The sequence below is a fragment of the Mirounga angustirostris genome, unplaced genomic scaffold, assembly GCF_029215605.1.
Source record: "Mirounga angustirostris isolate CCGP_5_RB_7025 unplaced genomic scaffold, mMirAng1.0.hap1 SCAF_2, whole genome shotgun sequence".
Taxonomy (NCBI): domain Eukaryota; kingdom Metazoa; phylum Chordata; class Mammalia; order Carnivora; family Phocidae; genus Mirounga; species Mirounga angustirostris.
In genome coordinates, this window is record NW_026991710.1 from 43,828,304 (window position 1) to 43,847,515 (window position 19,212).

Here is a 19,212-nt window from a genome sequence, read left to right on the forward strand (position 1 = left end):
TAAGCGACTGCCTTCGGCTCAGGTCATGATCCTGGAGTCCCGGGATCGAGTCCCGCATCGGGCTCCCTGCTCGGTGGGAAGCCTGCTTCTCCCTCTCCCACTCCCCCTGCTTCTGTTCCCTCTCTCACTGTGTCTTTCTCTGTCAAATAAATGAATAAAATCTTTAAAAAAAAAAAAAAAAAAAAAAAAAGAATACAGCCTTTAAGGGATTGATCCTCATCTTGTGTCGGTTTGCTGTTTTCTTGTGATTAGATTAAGTCTGTGCCTTCTTGACCAGAATACGGCCTTGGTGGTGTTTGTCCCTCTGAGAGGGTCACATCTGGAAGAACATGATGTCCATCTGTCCCTCACTGATGTCAAGATTTCTCTTGTGTATGGTCTTTTTCTCTGCAAATAATACGCAGTCTTTACGGAGACGCTGTAAGACAGTACAGCTACTCTGTGCCCGCTTGGAAGTGGATGATTCTCACAGGATCTCAGTGCTCCCTTGATGCCTGCAGAGCGATGGTTTGCTGGTTCTGGGGCCCCAGCCCACTGCGCTAACAAAGAGCTCCTTCCCATCCCCTGGGCTTGTCTATGTGCTGTCAGTATAAATTGGGGAATTCATTTTTTCAGTAGGTTTTAATTACTTAACTCTGTTGCTTAAATTGTCCCAGATTCGGCTGGTGGGAGCCCCTGCAAGCTGGCTCCTAGTCCTTGTGTCATGCTCCCATCATTCTTTATGCTCTTGCTAACTTTCCAGTCTAACAGTATAGGGCAGGTGCATCTTGTGCCCCGTCTGCCGAGCCCTGGAGTTAGCGGTTTTCCTGAGGAGCCTTTTCGGGAGAATGCGGTCAGAAACCAAGATCTGCATGTAAAGTGGGCTCGTTACAGAGATGTCTTTGCTTCGTGGCCTTTTCAGTGGATAGAGCAGAAAATCTCCGTATCGTGTGTGTGCACACACATACATGCAGATACACATATTCATATGTATAATTAAAACATGTACACATAAACAGATTTGATGTCTTTCTAAACATGATTTTAAAATCTTCAATTTTGTAATGTAGCGAACTGGGAATACATTCGATGTGGTTACACATTTGATGTTCAGGCAGATAATGGTTATACATTTGATCAGGCAGATTTTAAGTGTTGTACTCATAAAAAGAGCATGTGAAGTGGAGTAATTGCATTTATTATGTATATGGAACGTCCTCTGGCCTTTCCATAGTTTGAAGTTTTAAATACTGAACTGATAATACTGGTATAATTGTGTTTCACAGTTAGGATTTGGGTCCTTGATAGGGTTCCAAATATAGTTTTTTGTTTAACTTAATACAGTTGTCCTCTTTTTTTAATGATAGGAAAGAATGGTACTGAATAAATTTGAGTCTATTGTAAATGTTATTTTAATATATGTAGGAATTAGTTTCTTTTATAAGATATACTTACTTGGTGCTCGCTTCGGCAGCACATATACTAAGATATACTTACTTGAAGTAGTTAAAAAGGAGCAGAGTTTGAATCCTACCTCTCCTGGAGAATCTTGTCATGATTCTTCACTATAGAAGTTTATAATTTAAAGATCTGTGATGAAGAAATATCACTTACATATGAAAGTGGTATAAGATGTCAGGATCCTTAGAGGGCATCATCGTTAAGTTCCTCCCTAAAGTACTGTGCCCCACGGGACATGTGGCGAGCCAGCCCCTGGCTGTGGCCACAGAGGAGTTCGTTCTCTCCCCGGGGAACACATGCTGTCTTCAGCTGCACCACTGATCTCATGATGTTAGGCCCCTGGCTTGATCTCAGGGTCTGAAATTGGCGGAGGGAAAGTAGTGGAATTATTTAAGGTTTAATATGTATTAGATCGGCTTCTTACGTGAACCATTTTTCCTTTAGAACAATGTGGTTTTTTTTTTTTTAAGATTTATTAGAGCGAGCGAGTGCGTGTGAGTGGGGGAGGAGCGGGGGGAGAGGGAGACAGAGAATCTGAAGCAGACTCCGTGCTGAGCACGGAGCCAGACACAGGGCTTGATTCCAGGACCCCGAGATCATGACCTGGGCGGAATTTAAGAGCCGGCTGCTCAACCGACTGAGCCACCCAGGCGCCCCAGAACAGTGTTAAATTAGGATTTCCAAAGTTAACTGTTCTGTGGGTTAGTTGCGGTGCCTGCTAACTAACTGGGCGTGCTGTTGCATTTTCTTCCAGTTTTGTTTGGCTATGCCACCACAGTCATCCCCAGGGTGTATACATACTATGTTTCAACTGCATTATTTGCCATTTTTGGCATTAGAATGCTTCGAGAAGGCTTAAAGATGAGTCCAGATGAAGGTCAAGAGGAACTGGAAGAAGTGCAAGCGGAATTAAAGAAAAAAGATGAAGAAGTAAGTCATGGCAGTATTAAATATCTGGACCAAAAAAGCACTCAACTAAGAATCAACACTATGCACAGATTCTTCGGTGGCCAGCCCTATCCGGGTGAGATGTGTGGGCCACGCAAGAATAGCTTGTTGTGCCTGGTTTGCATTCTTAGAGCCGTGATCAGGCTCCTCGGTGATTATAAGTTCCCGCAAAGCAGGAACTGTACTTTGTATTTTACGTTTCTTGCCACAGCATTTAGGATAGTAAGGGAGCAGTAAAGATTGATTTTGTTGCGGAGGAATGGAAGAATTGAGAATATAGTGTTTGTTGTGTGAGAGTGGTTCAAAAGAAAAGTTTGGGGTCACGTAATTTTAGTTTCAGCATATTCCATAAAATTTAAACACTTTCTCAAAGGTTAAGTAATTTTGATACTATTTTGATTTGCTTCTTGGGATTAATGTCTCTCTCTCTCTCCCTTTTTTTTAAAAATTTAGTTTCAAAGAACCAAACTCTTAAATGGACCAGGAGATGTTGAAACGGGTGCAAGCACGACGATACCTCAGAAAAGATGGCTGCATTTTATCTCACCCATCTTTGTTCAGGCTCTTACATTAACATTCTTAGCAGAATGGGGTGATCGCTCACAACTAACTACAATTGTTTTGGCAGCTAGAGAGGTGAGTGATACTTGAGAAACAGTGGCTTCTGTATTAATGGTAAAACTAAGCATAACAATGTTACTTTGCTCCAGAGGACTCCAGAGGACAGTCCGTCTGGGCCAAGGGACTGCTGCACATGCTGGATTATTTTAGACTAATGATCCTGATTCTCTTTAAAATGGCCCATCTCCAGCTCCTGTGGTCAGATGGCATTCTGTGTCCCAACTGAATTGGCGTCTTTAGATTTCTCTTGTTGACTCCTCTTCCCTTCAGTTTTGCCGAACTGATAACCGTGGCAGTCGTCTTGACTTGGTTTTGTCTTTCCTTAGAACTTTAGTGTTGTAGGGGGTTACTTTACAAAATAACATTCAGTGGAAAATTAACAACAGCCTAACTGTCCAGTGTGGAGAAATTAGTTCATTTATTTACAAATTTCTGTGTAGTGTGGGAATAGTCGCTTCTCGGCAAACATAAAACTTCAGGAAATTGAAACGTTCACAGTGCTTATCTCTGGGTAGTGCAGTTACAGTTGACTTGCTTCTGATATACAGTTTCGCTGCTCTTAGACCCTGAATACTGAGGCCTAGAATGGTGGTAAGCTAGAAGAGATTTCTGCTCACTTTGTCTGCACCTTTGCTCTAAAGATACAGAACCTGAGGCGCAGACACTGGGCGACTTGTCCAAAGATCAGCTAGTTGGTAGCAGGGGCAAGGACTAGAAGCTAAGGCGCTCTGCCTTCTAGCATTTTCTTCTATATCTTGTAGTTGCCAAATGCCACTTAATTTAAAAGATAGCTTGGGGGGGTTGTTTTTAAAATCTTCATCTTCCTTTTCGGAGGGATTAGTTTCTCCTGAGGTGTCTTACCGTTCACACGGGCTTACTACGACTTACTGAGGCGGCGGCTGTGGAAAGCAGTGCTGCAACTTCTCAGGCTCTCCTTGATCTTAGCTGATACCGCGTCTTTTTTTGTATCTGTTCAATTGCACTGTTTTTATCCAGTGGTAGGATTTAGAGAACAAGCTTGAGTTGAATGTGTCCTTAGCTCCTAAGGAGACAAGTTCCTTAACGTAGGCCCCAGTTTCAAACAAGAGCTGAAGGCCAGGACAGGGCGGTTTCATCAGAGAAACATAAAAAATGCTGTATTAAAAAAAAAAAAGTAGAACTCCGTTTTTCACTCGAATCTTGCATTTTATTTTATTTTTTTAAAGATTATTTATTTTATTTGACAGAGAGAGACACAGCGAGAGAGGGAACAAGCAGGGGGAGTGGGAGAGGGAGAAGCAGGCTCCCCGCGGAGCAGGGAGCCCAATGCGGGGCTCGATCCCAGGACCCTGGGACCACGACCCGAGCCGAAGGCAGACGCTTAACGACTGAGCCACCCAGGTGCCCCAGCTACCGGGGACCTGTCGAATCCTGCATTTTAAAACTTTCTTGGAAAATGTCACCGTAATGGCTGTGCCTTATATTTTTCTTGATTTCTAGCCTTCTTTATTGGCTTTCAGATTGCCAGGATTGGGACTTGAAAGTAAGCGACCTTTTGGTGGTGATGGTGATGGTGGGGGTGGTTCCGCCAGAGTGAGCTGTTAAGACGGTAGAAATGGCTGCATTTTCCTTAATAGCGTCATCTGTGTGGCACAGAGGGACTTGGGAAAGGTCCGGGTCCGCTGTCCCCGTGCGCTCCCTCGGTGCCGCCACATTCTGGCAGCGTGGCGTGTGCTGACCAAGCTCGAGTCTTCTGCTGTGTGACCAGATTACTGCACCCTGTTTCGTCTGAAGATGGGGCGTTTAGCTACTTCATGGGGTGGTTGTGTGGATGAAGCAGAGAATGTGCGTAGGTTCCCCCCAGCACCGTGGGGATGGTAGTGAGCTCTTCAGGGGCAGAAATAGGGGTGGTCTGTTTTTGTTCCCTTAATGTTCCTAACTTTTTTTGGTAATTTTTTATATAAACCATGCTGGAATGCAGTTCAGTTTATTTTAGTCTGAAGTTTATTTCTGCTTTCAACACCATGTCCTTAGAAGATGTTAATTAGGTACTAAGCAAAAAAAAAAAAAAAGTGGGGGATGAGGTTCCAGGGTCAAATAAATTTTGCAAATAACAAAGACTGAAAACTTCTGTCTTAAAGGAACTATTGAATTGTACTTGATCCAGTGATTCTTGAAGCGTCACTTTGCAGTAGAATGGCCCCACCTCCCAGGATGCCAGCTTGGAAGTGAGAACTCGCAGAGTCTGAGCGGCGCGGTCCACCCCGCCGCCCCTGCCCACCCCACCCCTTCACAGGGCAGCAGGGTCCGCCTCTCCTCCTTGCCCCGTCCCCCCCAACGGCAGTGCTGTCCCTGCTGCATTTCTGATCCCCGCCCCTCCGTGTCCCCACTCGGTCGCTTACATCTTCGCCTTTCTCCCAGGGCGGTTTTGGGAGCATTTTCACATGCATGAGTTTTCCCCATCTAAGAGTTTTCCCCCCTCCCTCAATCCCACTTCTCTTTCAGACGCCACCCTCTGCCTCCCCTCCCCCGACTCAAGGGCCTTGGCTCTGATGGGGAACGGGAGTTGGTCCGTTTTTTTGCTCTCTACACCCGCTGGCCCTAGTTTCCAGCCTCACCGAACTGCTGACGTGGGGCTGTGAGTTCCCCGCCGCCACCGCCAACTGGCCCCACGGCGCTCATCTGGGGGGGGCGGGGGGGGGCTCCTCGCCTGGCCGCCTCCGCCGCCTTCTCGGGGGCTCCTCTGCCTCTCTCATCCCTTCGGTGTTGCTTTCCTCCATCTGCATTTTCTCTCAGGGTCATTCTCTTCAGTCCCACAGTTTACTCACCACTGAACTCAACTGACTCCTGAACTTGTCCACTTTCAACTCCTGTCAGCACCCATAAACCCTTTCTTCACTCCTTCCACTAACTTTTTAAGTCATGGTATTATAATTCATCCAGAGAATTATGGGTGAGAAATACGGATGTCATGCCTGATTTTTCTCTTCCTTAACACCTAATACTCGAACTTGTCACTAAGGTATATCGATTATGCCTCCTTAATTGCCCAAATCTACCTGCTTTTCTCTGCTTCCAGTCTCCCACCCCAGTCCAGGCAATAGCTTCTCCCATTGACCACCTTGCCTTTAATTTTGTTTCCTTCCAGTTCATTCTCTGTACTAGACTTTTAAAGCATAAACCTGTTCTGTGACTCTCCAGCTAAAAACCAGCCAGTGTCTGAAAGTCTAAATTCTAAGCTTATATATAGGGTCCTTTATGAGCTGACCTCTAACCATGTTACGTTTTATGTTCTATGTTAACATATTCTGTAGTTGTCTCTTATTGGTGGCCTGTTGCCTTCTAGTATGTTCTCTCCTCCACAAAACAAAGTCCAGTCTTCCTGCCCGTTCTTCAGGGCTTTCTTTTCTGGAAAACTTTCACTGGTCTTCCCAATCCGAGCACCTCCACCACTTTGTGCTGGTAGCAAGCATTTACCGAATGAATACTGTGTTCCTGGCACTGAGTAAAAGCACCGAGGACACAGTGGAGAAGAAGGCAGGCAGGATCTGTAGAGTCAAGACTTGCCTCGTTTCCCCAGAATAGCAGGCACTACCTGAGGGAAGAGATGTCTAGGTGGAGTCTCAAAAGCACTTGTCACTTGAGAGCTAAATATCACCTGTGACTGAAGCGTGACAACTGCTGAAAGGCTGTATGAGGGTTATTTTGATCTGAGAAATGTTTCTGCTACTTTTAGCTCTGTTCCTAGATATAACTGGAGCATATTCCTTCAAGCAGCTATTAACTTTTCATAAATTATACACTTGAATTTTTAGAACCGGTTTAAGGCTTTGTTGTCGTTGATCTCCATTTTCAGTGACTATCAGTTCTCAGGGAACTGTTTTAACTGCTTTTAAATTAACGTTAGCTATGCTTGCTTCCAGGACCCGTATGGTGTAGCAGTGGGTGGGACAGTGGGCCACTGCTTATGCACTGGATTGGCAGTGATTGGAGGAAGAATGATCGCACAAAAAATCTCTGTCAGAACTGGTAAGTCTTCGGGGTTTTTTTCTTTTTTAAAAATTTCATTATTATTTCTTTTTAAGTAGGCTCCACACCCAGCATGGAGCCCAAGTCAGGGCTTGAACTCACCCTGAGATCAAGAGGTGAGCTGAGTTCAAGAATCAGATGCTTAACTGACAGAGCCATCCAGGCACCCCTTTTATTTTTTAAATTACAAAGAAAATACCATTTGTTTCAACTTCGAGAATTACTAAGACATTAGAGAAAGGGGAGTTCGTTCTAAGTTTTTACTTCTGGAGTACACTCGGTCTCTGCAATGATCTCTTAGAGGTCTAGTTCATTGCTGCTGCTATTGCAAACATGGACTGTTTCTCACATGCACAGATGTTAGTAAAATACAAATTCATCTAAAAGCCGTGCTGGATTTATAGTCGCTTTTTATCAATGTATTTAAGTAAAAAAAATCATCACGTTGGAAATAAAATTTCTGGCCTTAAAAGTGCGTTTTGTAAGATGGGGATCTGTAGGTGGAGACCGTTTATGGATTCCACTGAAAATTTCCTGTGTAGCTGGGAGGGCCTAAAAATGGAATAAAAAAGTCTCTTGTCAGAGGCTGTTGAACATTCTTTTTAATAACTGGGTTTTAAGAGGAGTTACAGTTCTATTGTTGCTTGTCAGCACGGTCTCAATTTTAATATAATTCTGTCATTTCTTGAAATAGCGCTGGAGAAGCCGTGGATTATTACTGTACAGTCAAGTGTATTAAGTATTCTTTGCTGTGGAAGAGGGGTTTGAGTGTTTCTAATTTCTTTTCAAGGTTAGTTCACCAGATTGGAAGAATAATGGGCAGTCTCTTCGCTCCCTCATAGAGGAAGTTTGCCTTATTTCACTTTTTTTCTCTTCTCTTACAGTGACAATCATAGGAGGCATCGTATTTTTGGCGTTTGCATTTTCTGCACTGTTTATAAGTCCCGATTCTGGTTTTTAACAAGCCGTTTGCTCATTTGTATTTCGTTAAGATAGGTAACTCTTGTGTTTATATATACATAGTGTACATTGTAACTAAAAGTGACAGAAAAGACTGTATTTTGTAGCATTGATTTGCGAGTTTGACCCATAATGAAAGTATTATGTCCAGAAGAAATAATCATTTATTCTTTTGCAACATGGATTTTTAAAAGAAACCTGATATCCAAGTGTGGATTTTTCTTTTCTCCAGCACAATTATGTTAGTGTGATCACTGTTTTTTTCTTTTAGTATTTGTGGGGTCTTTTTGGTGGGAGAGGGTATATACATAGAACCACTGTACAGTGGGGTCTAGCCTTGATTTTCTTTCAGCACTGACCTCTTTAATGAGGAAGATAGATTTTCTCCTGGATTTGCCTTAAAATTTTTCTTGGGGGAGGAATGAATTTTTAGCTCTTAAAATATTAAGCCAGAAAGCAGTGTAATCACAAGTCTTTAAAAAAAATTTTTTTTTTAAAGAATAATGTATTACTGTTATAACATGATGAGAATTGTTTGCCAGGTCCGTTCTCCCTCCCTTTTTTTTTTTTTAAATTGGGTAAGAAACCCAATATAAAAACAGTCAATATTTGACAATGTGGAATTACTAAATTAAAAGAGAATACTATGAGTGTATTCATATTTTTTCTATATTGAAGAAACCATGTAACATAGATATAGTGTAAATAAAAGTGGTATGACCAGAGCTTGTTTTCCCTTGTGCATTTTATAAGTGAGTTTGTAACAATAATTTACCAAAGTAGTAGTAATATTTATAGACCAGTTTCTAAAGTTGATGTTAAAAAACAGGAGCCAGGCATCTTCTAAAGCCTGTCTTACTTTAACCCTCAGACGGCTCTGGAACACAGTAGGTACTAACAAGGTTTAAAAAAAAAAAGTGTTATGGTAGAGCAGTGCATCAAACCACACAGTTTCATTCTAGAACCCGTGACCACCGATCATAATAAGCTACCTCATTTTATCACACTAACTTCAGTAATCACGGTCCTGTCTATTCAACTGTTTTATCCAAACAGCATCACTGCTTCTCCCAGCCTGCTATGTTCTGTTCCCATGTGCAGTAATTCTATTTAAGACTCTCTTAAAAGTAGCAACAGCACATATTGACGAAAAAGTCATTTTGGGAAACTTTTAAGGAGTTCTCTAGCCACCATAACAAGTGCAGTTACAGGGCAGTAAATACAATGCCCACGTGTGAAAATAAAACACTTCAGAGAAATTTCAGGCTAAGACCCCAGACTACACCATTACTCCCCTAATAGAGAGCCAACAATTACATCTTTTGCAAGAACAGAGAGGATAATGCCTTGTTACGAAAGTAGCTGGTCCCATCACAGCCCGGACTCAGCAGTGCAGACGGCCTGGCCCAAGAACGAGCTGATACTTGAGTAGCAGCAGAGCTTTCTGAGGCACCACAATCTTGTATCAGGACAGAACTACTCACAGAATTTGGTAGCTCAGACTTGAAGCTACAAGGTAAAAACCGCTAATACTGTTAGACTCCATTGCTGAATAAAAGAAAAGAAAATGTCATTGTTATTGATTTTAAAATATTTAATAGTCTTCCTTTAAAATCCAAAATAATGTGATTCTTACAAGTCATGTGCCACATAAAGCAGGTGTTATTTTTTGAGAAATGCAGGTGATACCGAAAAACATAGCACTGAGGTATTTTTTTTATTTTTAAAGTTGAATAAGGAAACAAAGTCTGGATCTAATTTTACATTTACAAAAGAAAAAAACCACCAATGCTACTGCTTGGCTCTTCTGCTATGATTTTAGGTTCTGAATACAATTACAAAAGTCTATGGGAAAGAGCATTATAATTATAGTACATGTAGTTTTTAAAAACTGTGCACATCATAACCTGGAGAAATGATCATACACCAAGAGGCCTGAGTGGAGGTAGGCTAATAAAACATTTACCTCTTCTCAAAGGACAGCTCTGAAAAACAAGTGTAACCAATTGTAACACCAAATTGAAGTGGCAATCAATAGTTAAGTTGGTAACAGAATGATTCACATTTTATATAATATTGTACTTCCAAACATAACTCATAAAAATCATCAGAGAACCTAATGTAGCACCATGGAAACCATTCATTATCCCCTCGTGCTTCTGTGCAATTTAGGATTTGGGCAGAAAACAATACCTAGGAAATGTCAGTCTCATTTTTGTAAATCACTTTGGATTTCAGTTAAATGTTTGCTTTAGGAAAGTAGGTGTTCTTAAGATCTTAGCCATTTATAGCTCTACCCTTTTGGAAGTGAAGAACAATGGGCTACATCTAATTTTTACTTGAAACCAAGAGCCAAGCAGGAAGGACAGCAATGTCAAGAGTAGCACACCAAGAAACCACACAGAACACTAGGAAGAATTTGGTGTATGTTTTTACAGCTAATAACTGATGTTAACATAAATTGACAAAGATAAAACTTTTTTTGCACTAACTGGTTTCAATACAGCACTGAATGTGACTCATCTTTGGGCTTCAATCTCTACATAGAGTGAATGTCAGCAAGTGCTATACTGAGGCCCTTCCCCAACTTACGCCCTAGTAAACGAGATTTCAGAATCATTCTAGAATGGTCTAAGAATTACAGCTGTTCTGGCTGACATGAAGGGAAAAAAAAAAAGGACATTTCCTGGCCACCTGGTTTTGCTTGATTGTCTAGTTACATAATGCGTCAGTCGACGGCCAATCTAGCTTTCCCTCCATTTTAACTCTTCGGCACTGGCGCAGCCACTGCCAGCAGTGAATCTGCACAGTACAGACCGACTCAACACACACAGTATCTGGACGTCATTTTTAAAGCGATGTCACAGTTTGTTTCCTCAGAAATTTAAAAGCATACATTTGAAAACACATTTTCAATGTGACCCTCAGAGTTAACACGTTTTACCTCGATTAAATCCAACTTGTGGTTGACTTGCTTTCATTACCATTCTTGAAGGGGTCCCAAAAGCTAGACAGGGTACCCTGCCCCTCCACTCGGGGAGCCCTAACATGGAGCACTGTGTTCCAATGCACACTAGGGAAGAAACAGCCTCCGAATTTCTAGGCTTCAAATGCTCAAACACCACTTCCAGTGGACAGTGCCGTGTATGAAGGATTTTTGTTTTTAAAGGACCAAGCAACAGTCACTACATAAAAACGGCCAACATTTTTTGTTAGAAGAATACAGTGCACATACATTGTTCCACCTATATTTAAGGACTTCTAATGGACTGTAATATGGACATGATGGTGATGGCCATGAGAAGATGCTGATCGTCTTACTGACATTTCCCCAAACGGGCCAAACACAGGCACCGTGTGCCATCGGTTGTGTCATACTGGCCTTTGGCTGCGCTGGGGAAGTAATCATATAAAAAGTACCCATAAAATAGAAAAGGCAGCAAGTGAAACTAGAAAAAGGTTGGAGCTATTCAGAGCAGATTCAGAAGGAGTTACCTTTATTCTTTCTTAATTGAGTTGAGAACAGGCGGGAAGTGCAAGGGCATCTGGCTTTGGGCCCTCCACTGCCGTCCTGAAGTAACACAGATTTGGATTGGCCCAGGGAGAGTCCTCATGAGGGCCTGAGACTGCGCCCCACATAAGAAGAGTCAGTTCTTTACATAAAAGATTACGAAGCAAAACAAAACAAAACCACAAATTAAATACATGACACTGTGAAATCACTTTGATGAGAAAACAACACAAAGATATTTTAAAATATAAATAAATACATTTAGCCATTTTCATTCAAGAAATCCAGAGAACTGCTTTCAAAGCAATTGCGTCTTTAAAATCACTTTCTGAATTCTTCCATAAATACTCACTATTTTGATTGTCACTTAATGCAGCACCTCAGTGTTTGCTGGTGGTGGTGATGGAATTCCACTTAAACAGTCTCTTCATAAACTAGATCCTATTTCACTAAAGACCGTTTCCCTAGGAAAACCCAGTCAGCTTACAAAATATTGTTAAATACTCAAAGCAGAACCTGCAAAGTATTATTTTATTTACGAAAAACAAGGAATGTAGTGTTAAATTACGACAAGGGGAAAAATATGCAAAAACAGTCACATGGAAAGAAAGTTTTAATTTTTAAATGTCCACGTTTGCTTAATTTCTTGTGAGCTGTTCAATACTGCTTTAAATATCCTGAATTAATAACTATACCAACAAAATGCATCCCCAGTGTTTCCACAGGAGACATATTTAAAATAAGACCAAATTATACTTTTCTTCAACCGAAGTAGTCTTTTTCTCAGTCCTTTTTGTGCAAAAATATTACAAGAGCAATTCAAATGGAAACGCTGAAATGACATGCCAACATTTCAGAGCACATTTAAAACACCCAGAATAATTCTTGAAATTTTTATCGTATTCTAAAATATTACTACCAATCACTTTTAGGTTAGTTCTATACATCTATTCACACTGATGCAATTTTCCTAGACCTCTGAAAATAAACCGGCTCATTGGTCTCTTTTGGTGTCCACACAATAGGCAAGATAGGTTTACAATAGTGTCGAAATGGAACTAGGCATCTACAATCTCCTGACTCCAGCACATTCAAAACCAAAGTCAAAATTCATTTGGCTACCTTGAAATCACTCCCATAAACCTGCTACGGTTCACTGGATCTAAACATTTCTCAGAAATGTGTCATTTTTAAATTTCACCTAAGTGATGATTTGGGGATCCTTTAGAAATGGTAATGCCTAAGATAATAAACTTTATCAAAATGAAGAGTTGCAATAAAGTGCTTGTTAATTTCAAAATGATGCTTTCAGACTGTGGTACGTTATTTGAAGAGTGTGTGCTTGTCCTACAGAAAGGATCCCCGGGCGTGAGAGGTGGGTCCTCTCACCTGTCTCCGAAAGCAGCACTATCTTTTGGTAGGCTGGCAATAGGCACGTTACCCATGCGGATGAGGCTCCTACTAGTGCTATGGCAGAAGGGGGAGTAAATTAGAAAAGTGGGAGGCATGTGGAGGGTTCCTACATATTCATAGTTATATACAAATATATTAAATATGCTATAAAAATAGTCGACTCTTTTCCTTTGCATTTATTTCAGAAGCTCCTTTCAGAGGAATGCTCACCCAACCCAAACAAACTTACAAGGGTCTCTCTCTCCAATTGCTAATAAAATGGCAAGTGCCTTTGTGCTGTCTCTTTTCCACCATTTGGAAATTCCAATCCGCTTACTCCTGGCTAGACTCACTCAGCAATAGTAAAGTAATATCCAGTGTTTATACCTTACAACATCGACTCCCAAGGGACGAAGAGTAGGGTCACAGATATTGGAAAGATTATAGACAGACTTGAATGAGTTTTACACAAATGTTCACCAACAAACTTTCGCTCAGCAAAGAACCAGAGAAAAAGGGAGAAATGAGCAATACTAGAGTAAAATGCTATTTGCATTCCACCTTAAAAAAAAAAAAAAGGTTTACCTCACTGTAGTGGAAACATCAGAAAACAAGTTGAGTAATACCCAGTTTAAAATAATTTTCACCTGTGTGGAGCCAGAGAAAGAGTACTACTTGAAGGGGCCCCTTTCTAAGGCTTCTCGAACAAAGATTCCCCTCCCTTCAGCACGATGCCCTGCACAGGGCTGCACTCCTCCACACCCTGAACTAACTGCAAGCAGACCGCTTTAAGGCAAGGACCAAAAACTCTAGTGCTTCGGAAAAATCCAAATCACGTTTTCACTATTCTGCACTGAGTATTCTATAACCAACTATTCAAAGTCACTGGCATCCTCTTATTTCTAGTACATTCCTAAACCAAATTTAAGTGACAAAGCAGAGCATGGGATGCAAATGACCCCCTCAGCTTAGGACAAAGTTTGGAGACTGAAAGGTAGTATTTGCTCACGTGCGATCCCCATCCCTCATACTTGCTTTTTCTCCAATATATTCTACCCAAAAATCGGAGTAACTTTTTTGAGTGTCTAGGTTCTGGTTTGACACCACTCTTAGCAGCAACCTGATTGATCCTCGCAGTCCTCACTTGAGTTGTCCAAAGCAGAGTGACTGCAGAGCAGCTAACATTTCCCCAAGGCTTCAACAGTTTCTTACCTAAAAAGTGCCACCCAGAATAAAACGTTTTTAAGAAAAATCGAATCTCTCTGAGAGTAAAGCAGAGGGAAGAATCTAATGACTTTTAAGTAGCTGAAAGGTGTCTCCAGTTGGTATTTTTTCATTACGCAGATTTGGGATTTTAAGGAACAACTTTGGCTACAGAAATGAAGAACAGGCGACTGCCCAATCTTCATCAGACGTTCGCTCAAGTCTCAATGATGGGGGGTGCGGGGGAGGGAAGCAACCGCTCTGCAACCCAAGTTCAAGGAAAGCAGGAGGAAAACAGAAGGAGCTGAGGCGGCTGATGCTCACTAGCTCTTCAACAACACCTATTGACAGCAGAGGGAAAGCAGCTGGCTGTTCCTTTAGACAATCCATTCTAAGGGCAAAAATGAGCTGTGAGGAACAACAGGAATTCTAAAACATTTTATCTAATTCTCCTTCCCAAATGTTGACAAGGATGGAAAATATTGAAGGAACTGGTAGAGGAGACCGTGAATAGTCTACAGATTTACCTTGTGGCTTGTCTTATGCTTTGCCTTTGTTAACCTAAGTACACAGTACTCACAGTTGACCATCTTTCCGTGTAAGTATGGTTATTTAGAGGATAAATCTTAATCTAACAGTTCTTCGTATCTTGCTACCCATACCACTAGATATTGCCAGTAAACAAATGAGGCACAACTCAGATATATATGGAATGGCATAAGGTTGAGAAAGGCAATTTGAAAGGGGAGAAAATTAATACTGTTGCCATATTCTACAACATCAAGTTCATCTATGTGTACCTATGCTCAAGTTACACACACACACTGACAACTATTCTTGACATTCATGAGAAAGTCAGAAATCTCTTCATCCAGATCATTTAGCTAGAAGAGGAGCTTCTTGATATGTTAATTATTGATTGGTATCTAGTGACACTTCTTTTGTAGAAGGGTAGGTACCAACTTTCTTTGGTTATTTTCTTTTTCAATATAACTTTCTAATTTAAGTGTGGCCAAGTACAGTTGTCTACAGAAAGACAAAGTATATCCCTTCGGGATGAGAGCAAAGTGGAGGACAGAAAAGTCTTAAAGAACTGAGCTTAAGAGCAATTCTGTAGTAGGTTATTTTCATTGCTCAAAACCTTCTTCTGTGTAACAGCCTCAGTTCTGTTATACATTTTCTTTTAAGGACAATTTTGATATATTACAGCTTGCTATCCTCCCTTTCCTCAGTAATAATTTTTGATATTCTAATAAGGTATTTCCATTAATTTTCCTTTGCTTTATAGTTGTAAATTTATTTATTAGTACCATAAAAATCTATAAAATGTTTTATGTAATTTCTGTTGGAATTTATTACCTTTAGAATCTAATATTGCCAAATGAAATCTTAGTTCATGTTCAGAAAGCATGTGAGTTACAATATTCTAGTGTTATAGTGAAGGCAAAGCCAATTCCTACCCTTTCTTTTTTCTTTGTAGGAATATCAAGATCATATTGAGAAAATATTTACAGGTAATTCTTAACTGACTGTTTAGCTTGAAAGGAAGATGTTGATTTAGGAAAACAATTTTGTGATCACATCAATGACTCTGATAGTGTTAGGATGTCACTCACCTTTTTTTCCCTAAGTTACTTGTACCTCTAGTCCAAGAGACTCAAAGTAGTCTTCCTGGGAACTTAGGAGAATCATAATGGCACTGACACCCACATGCTGTTAAAAATGTACTAAGGTTTCAAAACTGCTACTGAAACCAGAAAATGAGTTTAAGATGGTGAGTTATCACCTGAATCAAAATCAAGGCACTATGGGTTTTTTTTTTTTCTCTCAAATAACCCTGAATCATTTCTGACTAAAAGAAGCATTGAAATTGTGAAGGATAATAAAAAGATTCCAACAAATCCTAAAAGTTAAAATTCCCACCAGTGAGAATGTTAAAAAGTGCCTAAAATCTTTTGTGTGCAAATTTTACTCCTATAACTGGAACATTCTTGAAATGACTTTCAGGCTTATTGAAAGCCATTTACACAACTATTCCCAACTATGAACTATATCAAAATATGTGACCAAAACTTCCAACCATCTAAAATAAAGCAGTGCAAATCCTATTTTCAAACATAAATGAAAAATAATGAAATGAGGGATATTTCTGAGTAACTTGAAAATCCTGTTGCTTCAATAATTTAACCTGGAAAAAAATATCCATTCCCAGCAGCACATCATACCTCACTGAACAAACTGTGACATCACAGCCAAAGTATGAACAAAAAGCCTTGTGCCCCGGAAAAGTGAGTAGAACACTACCGTGTTGTAAACAAAAGGGGAAACAGAACGTACTAGTTTGCACATGGTGTCAATCTAAGAAAATACACCTAGGAGTAGATAATGCTTTCATGCAGCTTACAAAATGTTTTGCTCTCTCTCCTTTTATCTAGACATATACATAATTTTTTACAGCATCTGTACATAGAGAATTTGAACGACACAACATTCTGAAATTAATTACTATCCAATCATTATCTGAAAAGGGAGAGGGAATGGGGAAGGGGGCCTATTGGGTCTACCGGACCCTGTCTTCATGGCATCATTGTAAGCCACCCCTGACATGACAGTGGTGTGTCCTCTGTAACACTTGAAAACAGGCACAGAACCACTAAAAGTTACTAACATTGTTAGTGCCTTTCTGATTGACTGGAGGCCATGTTTCATAGCTGAGCTTCTTAACATTTGGCAATATACTCTTTCCATCGAAAAAATAGCTGGGCAAGTAAAACACTGTCAGAATTGACTATGGCCCCGTGATCATCTCCTGCTGGCTGGTATTTCAGGTACATCTGTAGCACTAGGCAGCATTTTCCCTGCTAACTAATTCCAGAAACTACAGCACTCAGCACTGCATCTTGTGAAACTGCTGGAACGTTTCCTTCTAGCCTCAGATCATCTGAGCAACTGCTATGGACAACCCCTACCTCCCCTGAGGTGAGAGAGGAGTCGTGTGTGCTACTGTGGTTGAACCTTGGAAGGATCGGTCAAACTGTCAGTCCTGGGCCGACTCAGCTGCTGCTGCTGCGGAGACTGGTGGTGCTGGTGATGTGACTGAGAGAAAGTGCTCTGTTGTAGTGGGAATGCAGCAGAGAGGATAAGCGGAGTTGAAGGATTCCCGTGGAGCAACCTTGAAGTCTAAAAGACAAATGCATTATGCAACACTGCTTTACCTGTTACACTGTCTACATCAAGATGTACTCAAGTTTTTACTCTAGACAGGGACAGAATCCTTAGATTCCACATAATCGACATCATTTTATCTTCTCATTTAAAAATAGTATTTGGAAAATGTTTATGAAGTTTCCCTTCTTTTTGAAAATATAGCAGAATTTTTTTTGTTTATTTTTTAAGGAATCTGAGCTAGAGATTTCTTGGTATAGAAAGCAATCTATGTCTTGAGACAAACCATACGTACTCTTTCCTTTTACAGATCCTAAAGGCCACAATTTTAAAGACAGTAAAATGTAAGCATAGCTGAGAACATATGAAACACAAATACTCTGAAGTCAAACAGACAATGCCTCCTGCCCAGGCTCATTCTGTTGGGTAGAGCAGCACTTCAGTAGCCAAGAGCATGGGCCACTGGGTTCAAACTCTAGCTAAGCCATTTCCCAGACTGTGTGACTTGTTCCAACTATTTACTTCTCTGGGACTCAGTTTCTCCATTTACAAAATGAAGACAAAGTGCCTCCACACTGGGATTTTATGAAGATTAAATATTAACATTATTATTTAGAAGTACCACAAAAATGAGGGCAAAGCTAGAGACAAGTCCTATATATGTAGCAGTGTGGTGTAAAAAACCAAACCAAGCCAAACAAGGGCACAGGACGTGAATCCAGAAGCCCAGAAGCCCTGGATTTGAGCTGTGCTTTGCCATTTACCACCTGTGTGACCCTGGGCAAGTCTCACTGTCATTGAGCCTGTTTCTTTCACCTGATTCTGATTTCTGGTGATACAAAGAAAGTGAATTTTTACAATGAATGTTCTTCCTCACTGCTGACAACACAACTTGATGCAGGGCTCATAATCAAAACATGCGGCTGTGATAGCCAATCTTTGCAAACGTATAGAAAGGGCACACGCACACCCACATAAAAATACACACACAAGGACAGATCCTTGAGCCTTAAGCTTTGCCAAAGACCTGGAAAAACTTCTTTTTCTGTCACTTAGGAAAAGCTTTTGTAACATAAAGAACTCAGGATATCTGTGAGCTTTACAGGATTACAACAGAGGCATATTTTGGAACTAGATGTTATATAATCAGAAAGCCAAACTGTATATTAACTATCTACAAAGAAGTGTATTTCTAAACGATATTGTCCATCTTCTTTCCTCAGGGGTCCCATGTCTGTGGAATTCTTTTTTCAGAAGTGAGGGAGAAGAGAGTGCTTGTTCTTTTAAGGGCCCTTATTCCCTGATTTAGAAGATTAAGATCTTAAGGCAAGTTCTCTCCTTTTTTAAGGTTTTGCTCAATTCTCATTGAGTATTATAATGAGATAATAGTTTATAACCTATTATAAATTCTTGTTATTAATTCATTTATAACAACAGCTAACCTAGCTGCAACATAGGCTTCAGGTCTAAGATGCTGTCAGTGGGACTCTCAGAGGTATTTAGGCAACTAACCTGTTTTAGTTTTCCATTATCACCAAGTTAAGAGCTCTATCTGCACCATAACACTAAGGGTGATAAGTTAATGATGTATTTATGCCTGAGTATACAGTCTAATACTGAAATTTTTTTATTATTTTTTAAAGATTTTATTTATTCATTTGAGATACAGAGAGAGAGAGAGCATGAGCAGGGGGAGAAGGAGAAGCAGGTTCCCTGCTGAGCCAGGAGCCCGATGTGGGGCTCCATCCCAGAACCCTGGGATCATAACCTGAGCTAAAGGCAGACACTTAACCATCTGAGCCACCCAGGCGCCCCTAACACTGAATTTTCTAATCATACCATCTGTTGTGTAACTCTTACAACTGATTATATGATATGTATTTGGCTGGTGTACATGGAATGGTCTCCAAATAACTCCAGGCTAGCCTGTATTCAAAACTGCTTCCTGTAGACCAGAAGGGAAA

At 40.6% G+C, this 19,212-nt stretch overlaps 2 protein-coding genes across 19 annotated transcripts in view; one reads left to right on the forward strand and one right to left on the reverse strand.

Annotated features, from left to right (window-relative positions):
- TMEM165 (transmembrane protein 165) overlaps positions 1 to 8,702 on the forward strand; it is a 26,172-nt gene extending 17,470 nt beyond the window's left edge. Inside the window, exons 3-6 of one of the 2 annotated variants that reach the window (XM_054508920.2) lie at positions 2,195 to 2,370; positions 2,842 to 3,024; positions 6,912 to 7,017; positions 7,712 to 7,817. In XM_054508920.2, coding sequence (XP_054364895.1) covers positions 2,195 to 2,370; positions 2,842 to 3,024; positions 6,912 to 7,017; positions 7,712 to 7,785 — 539 coding nt within the window. In that variant the 3' untranslated portion in view covers positions 7,786 to 7,817. Of the gene's footprint in view, positions 1 to 2,194; positions 2,371 to 2,841; positions 3,025 to 6,911; positions 7,018 to 7,711; positions 7,818 to 7,901 lie in introns of those variants that run through there. The other variant, XM_045881127.3, reaches the window with a different exon arrangement.
- Positions 188 to 19,212, reverse strand: part of CLOCK (clock circadian regulator) — a 152,333-nt gene continuing 133,308 nt past the window's right edge. For 16 of the 17 annotated variants that reach the window (XM_064584503.1, XM_064584500.1, XM_045881121.3 and 13 more), the window contains one exon: positions 188 to 17,263. In XM_064584503.1, coding sequence (XP_064440573.1) covers positions 17,084 to 17,263 — 180 coding nt within the window. In that variant the 3' untranslated portion in view covers positions 188 to 17,083. The remainder of the gene's footprint in view (positions 17,264 to 19,212) is intronic. The other variant, XM_045881126.3, reaches the window with a different exon arrangement.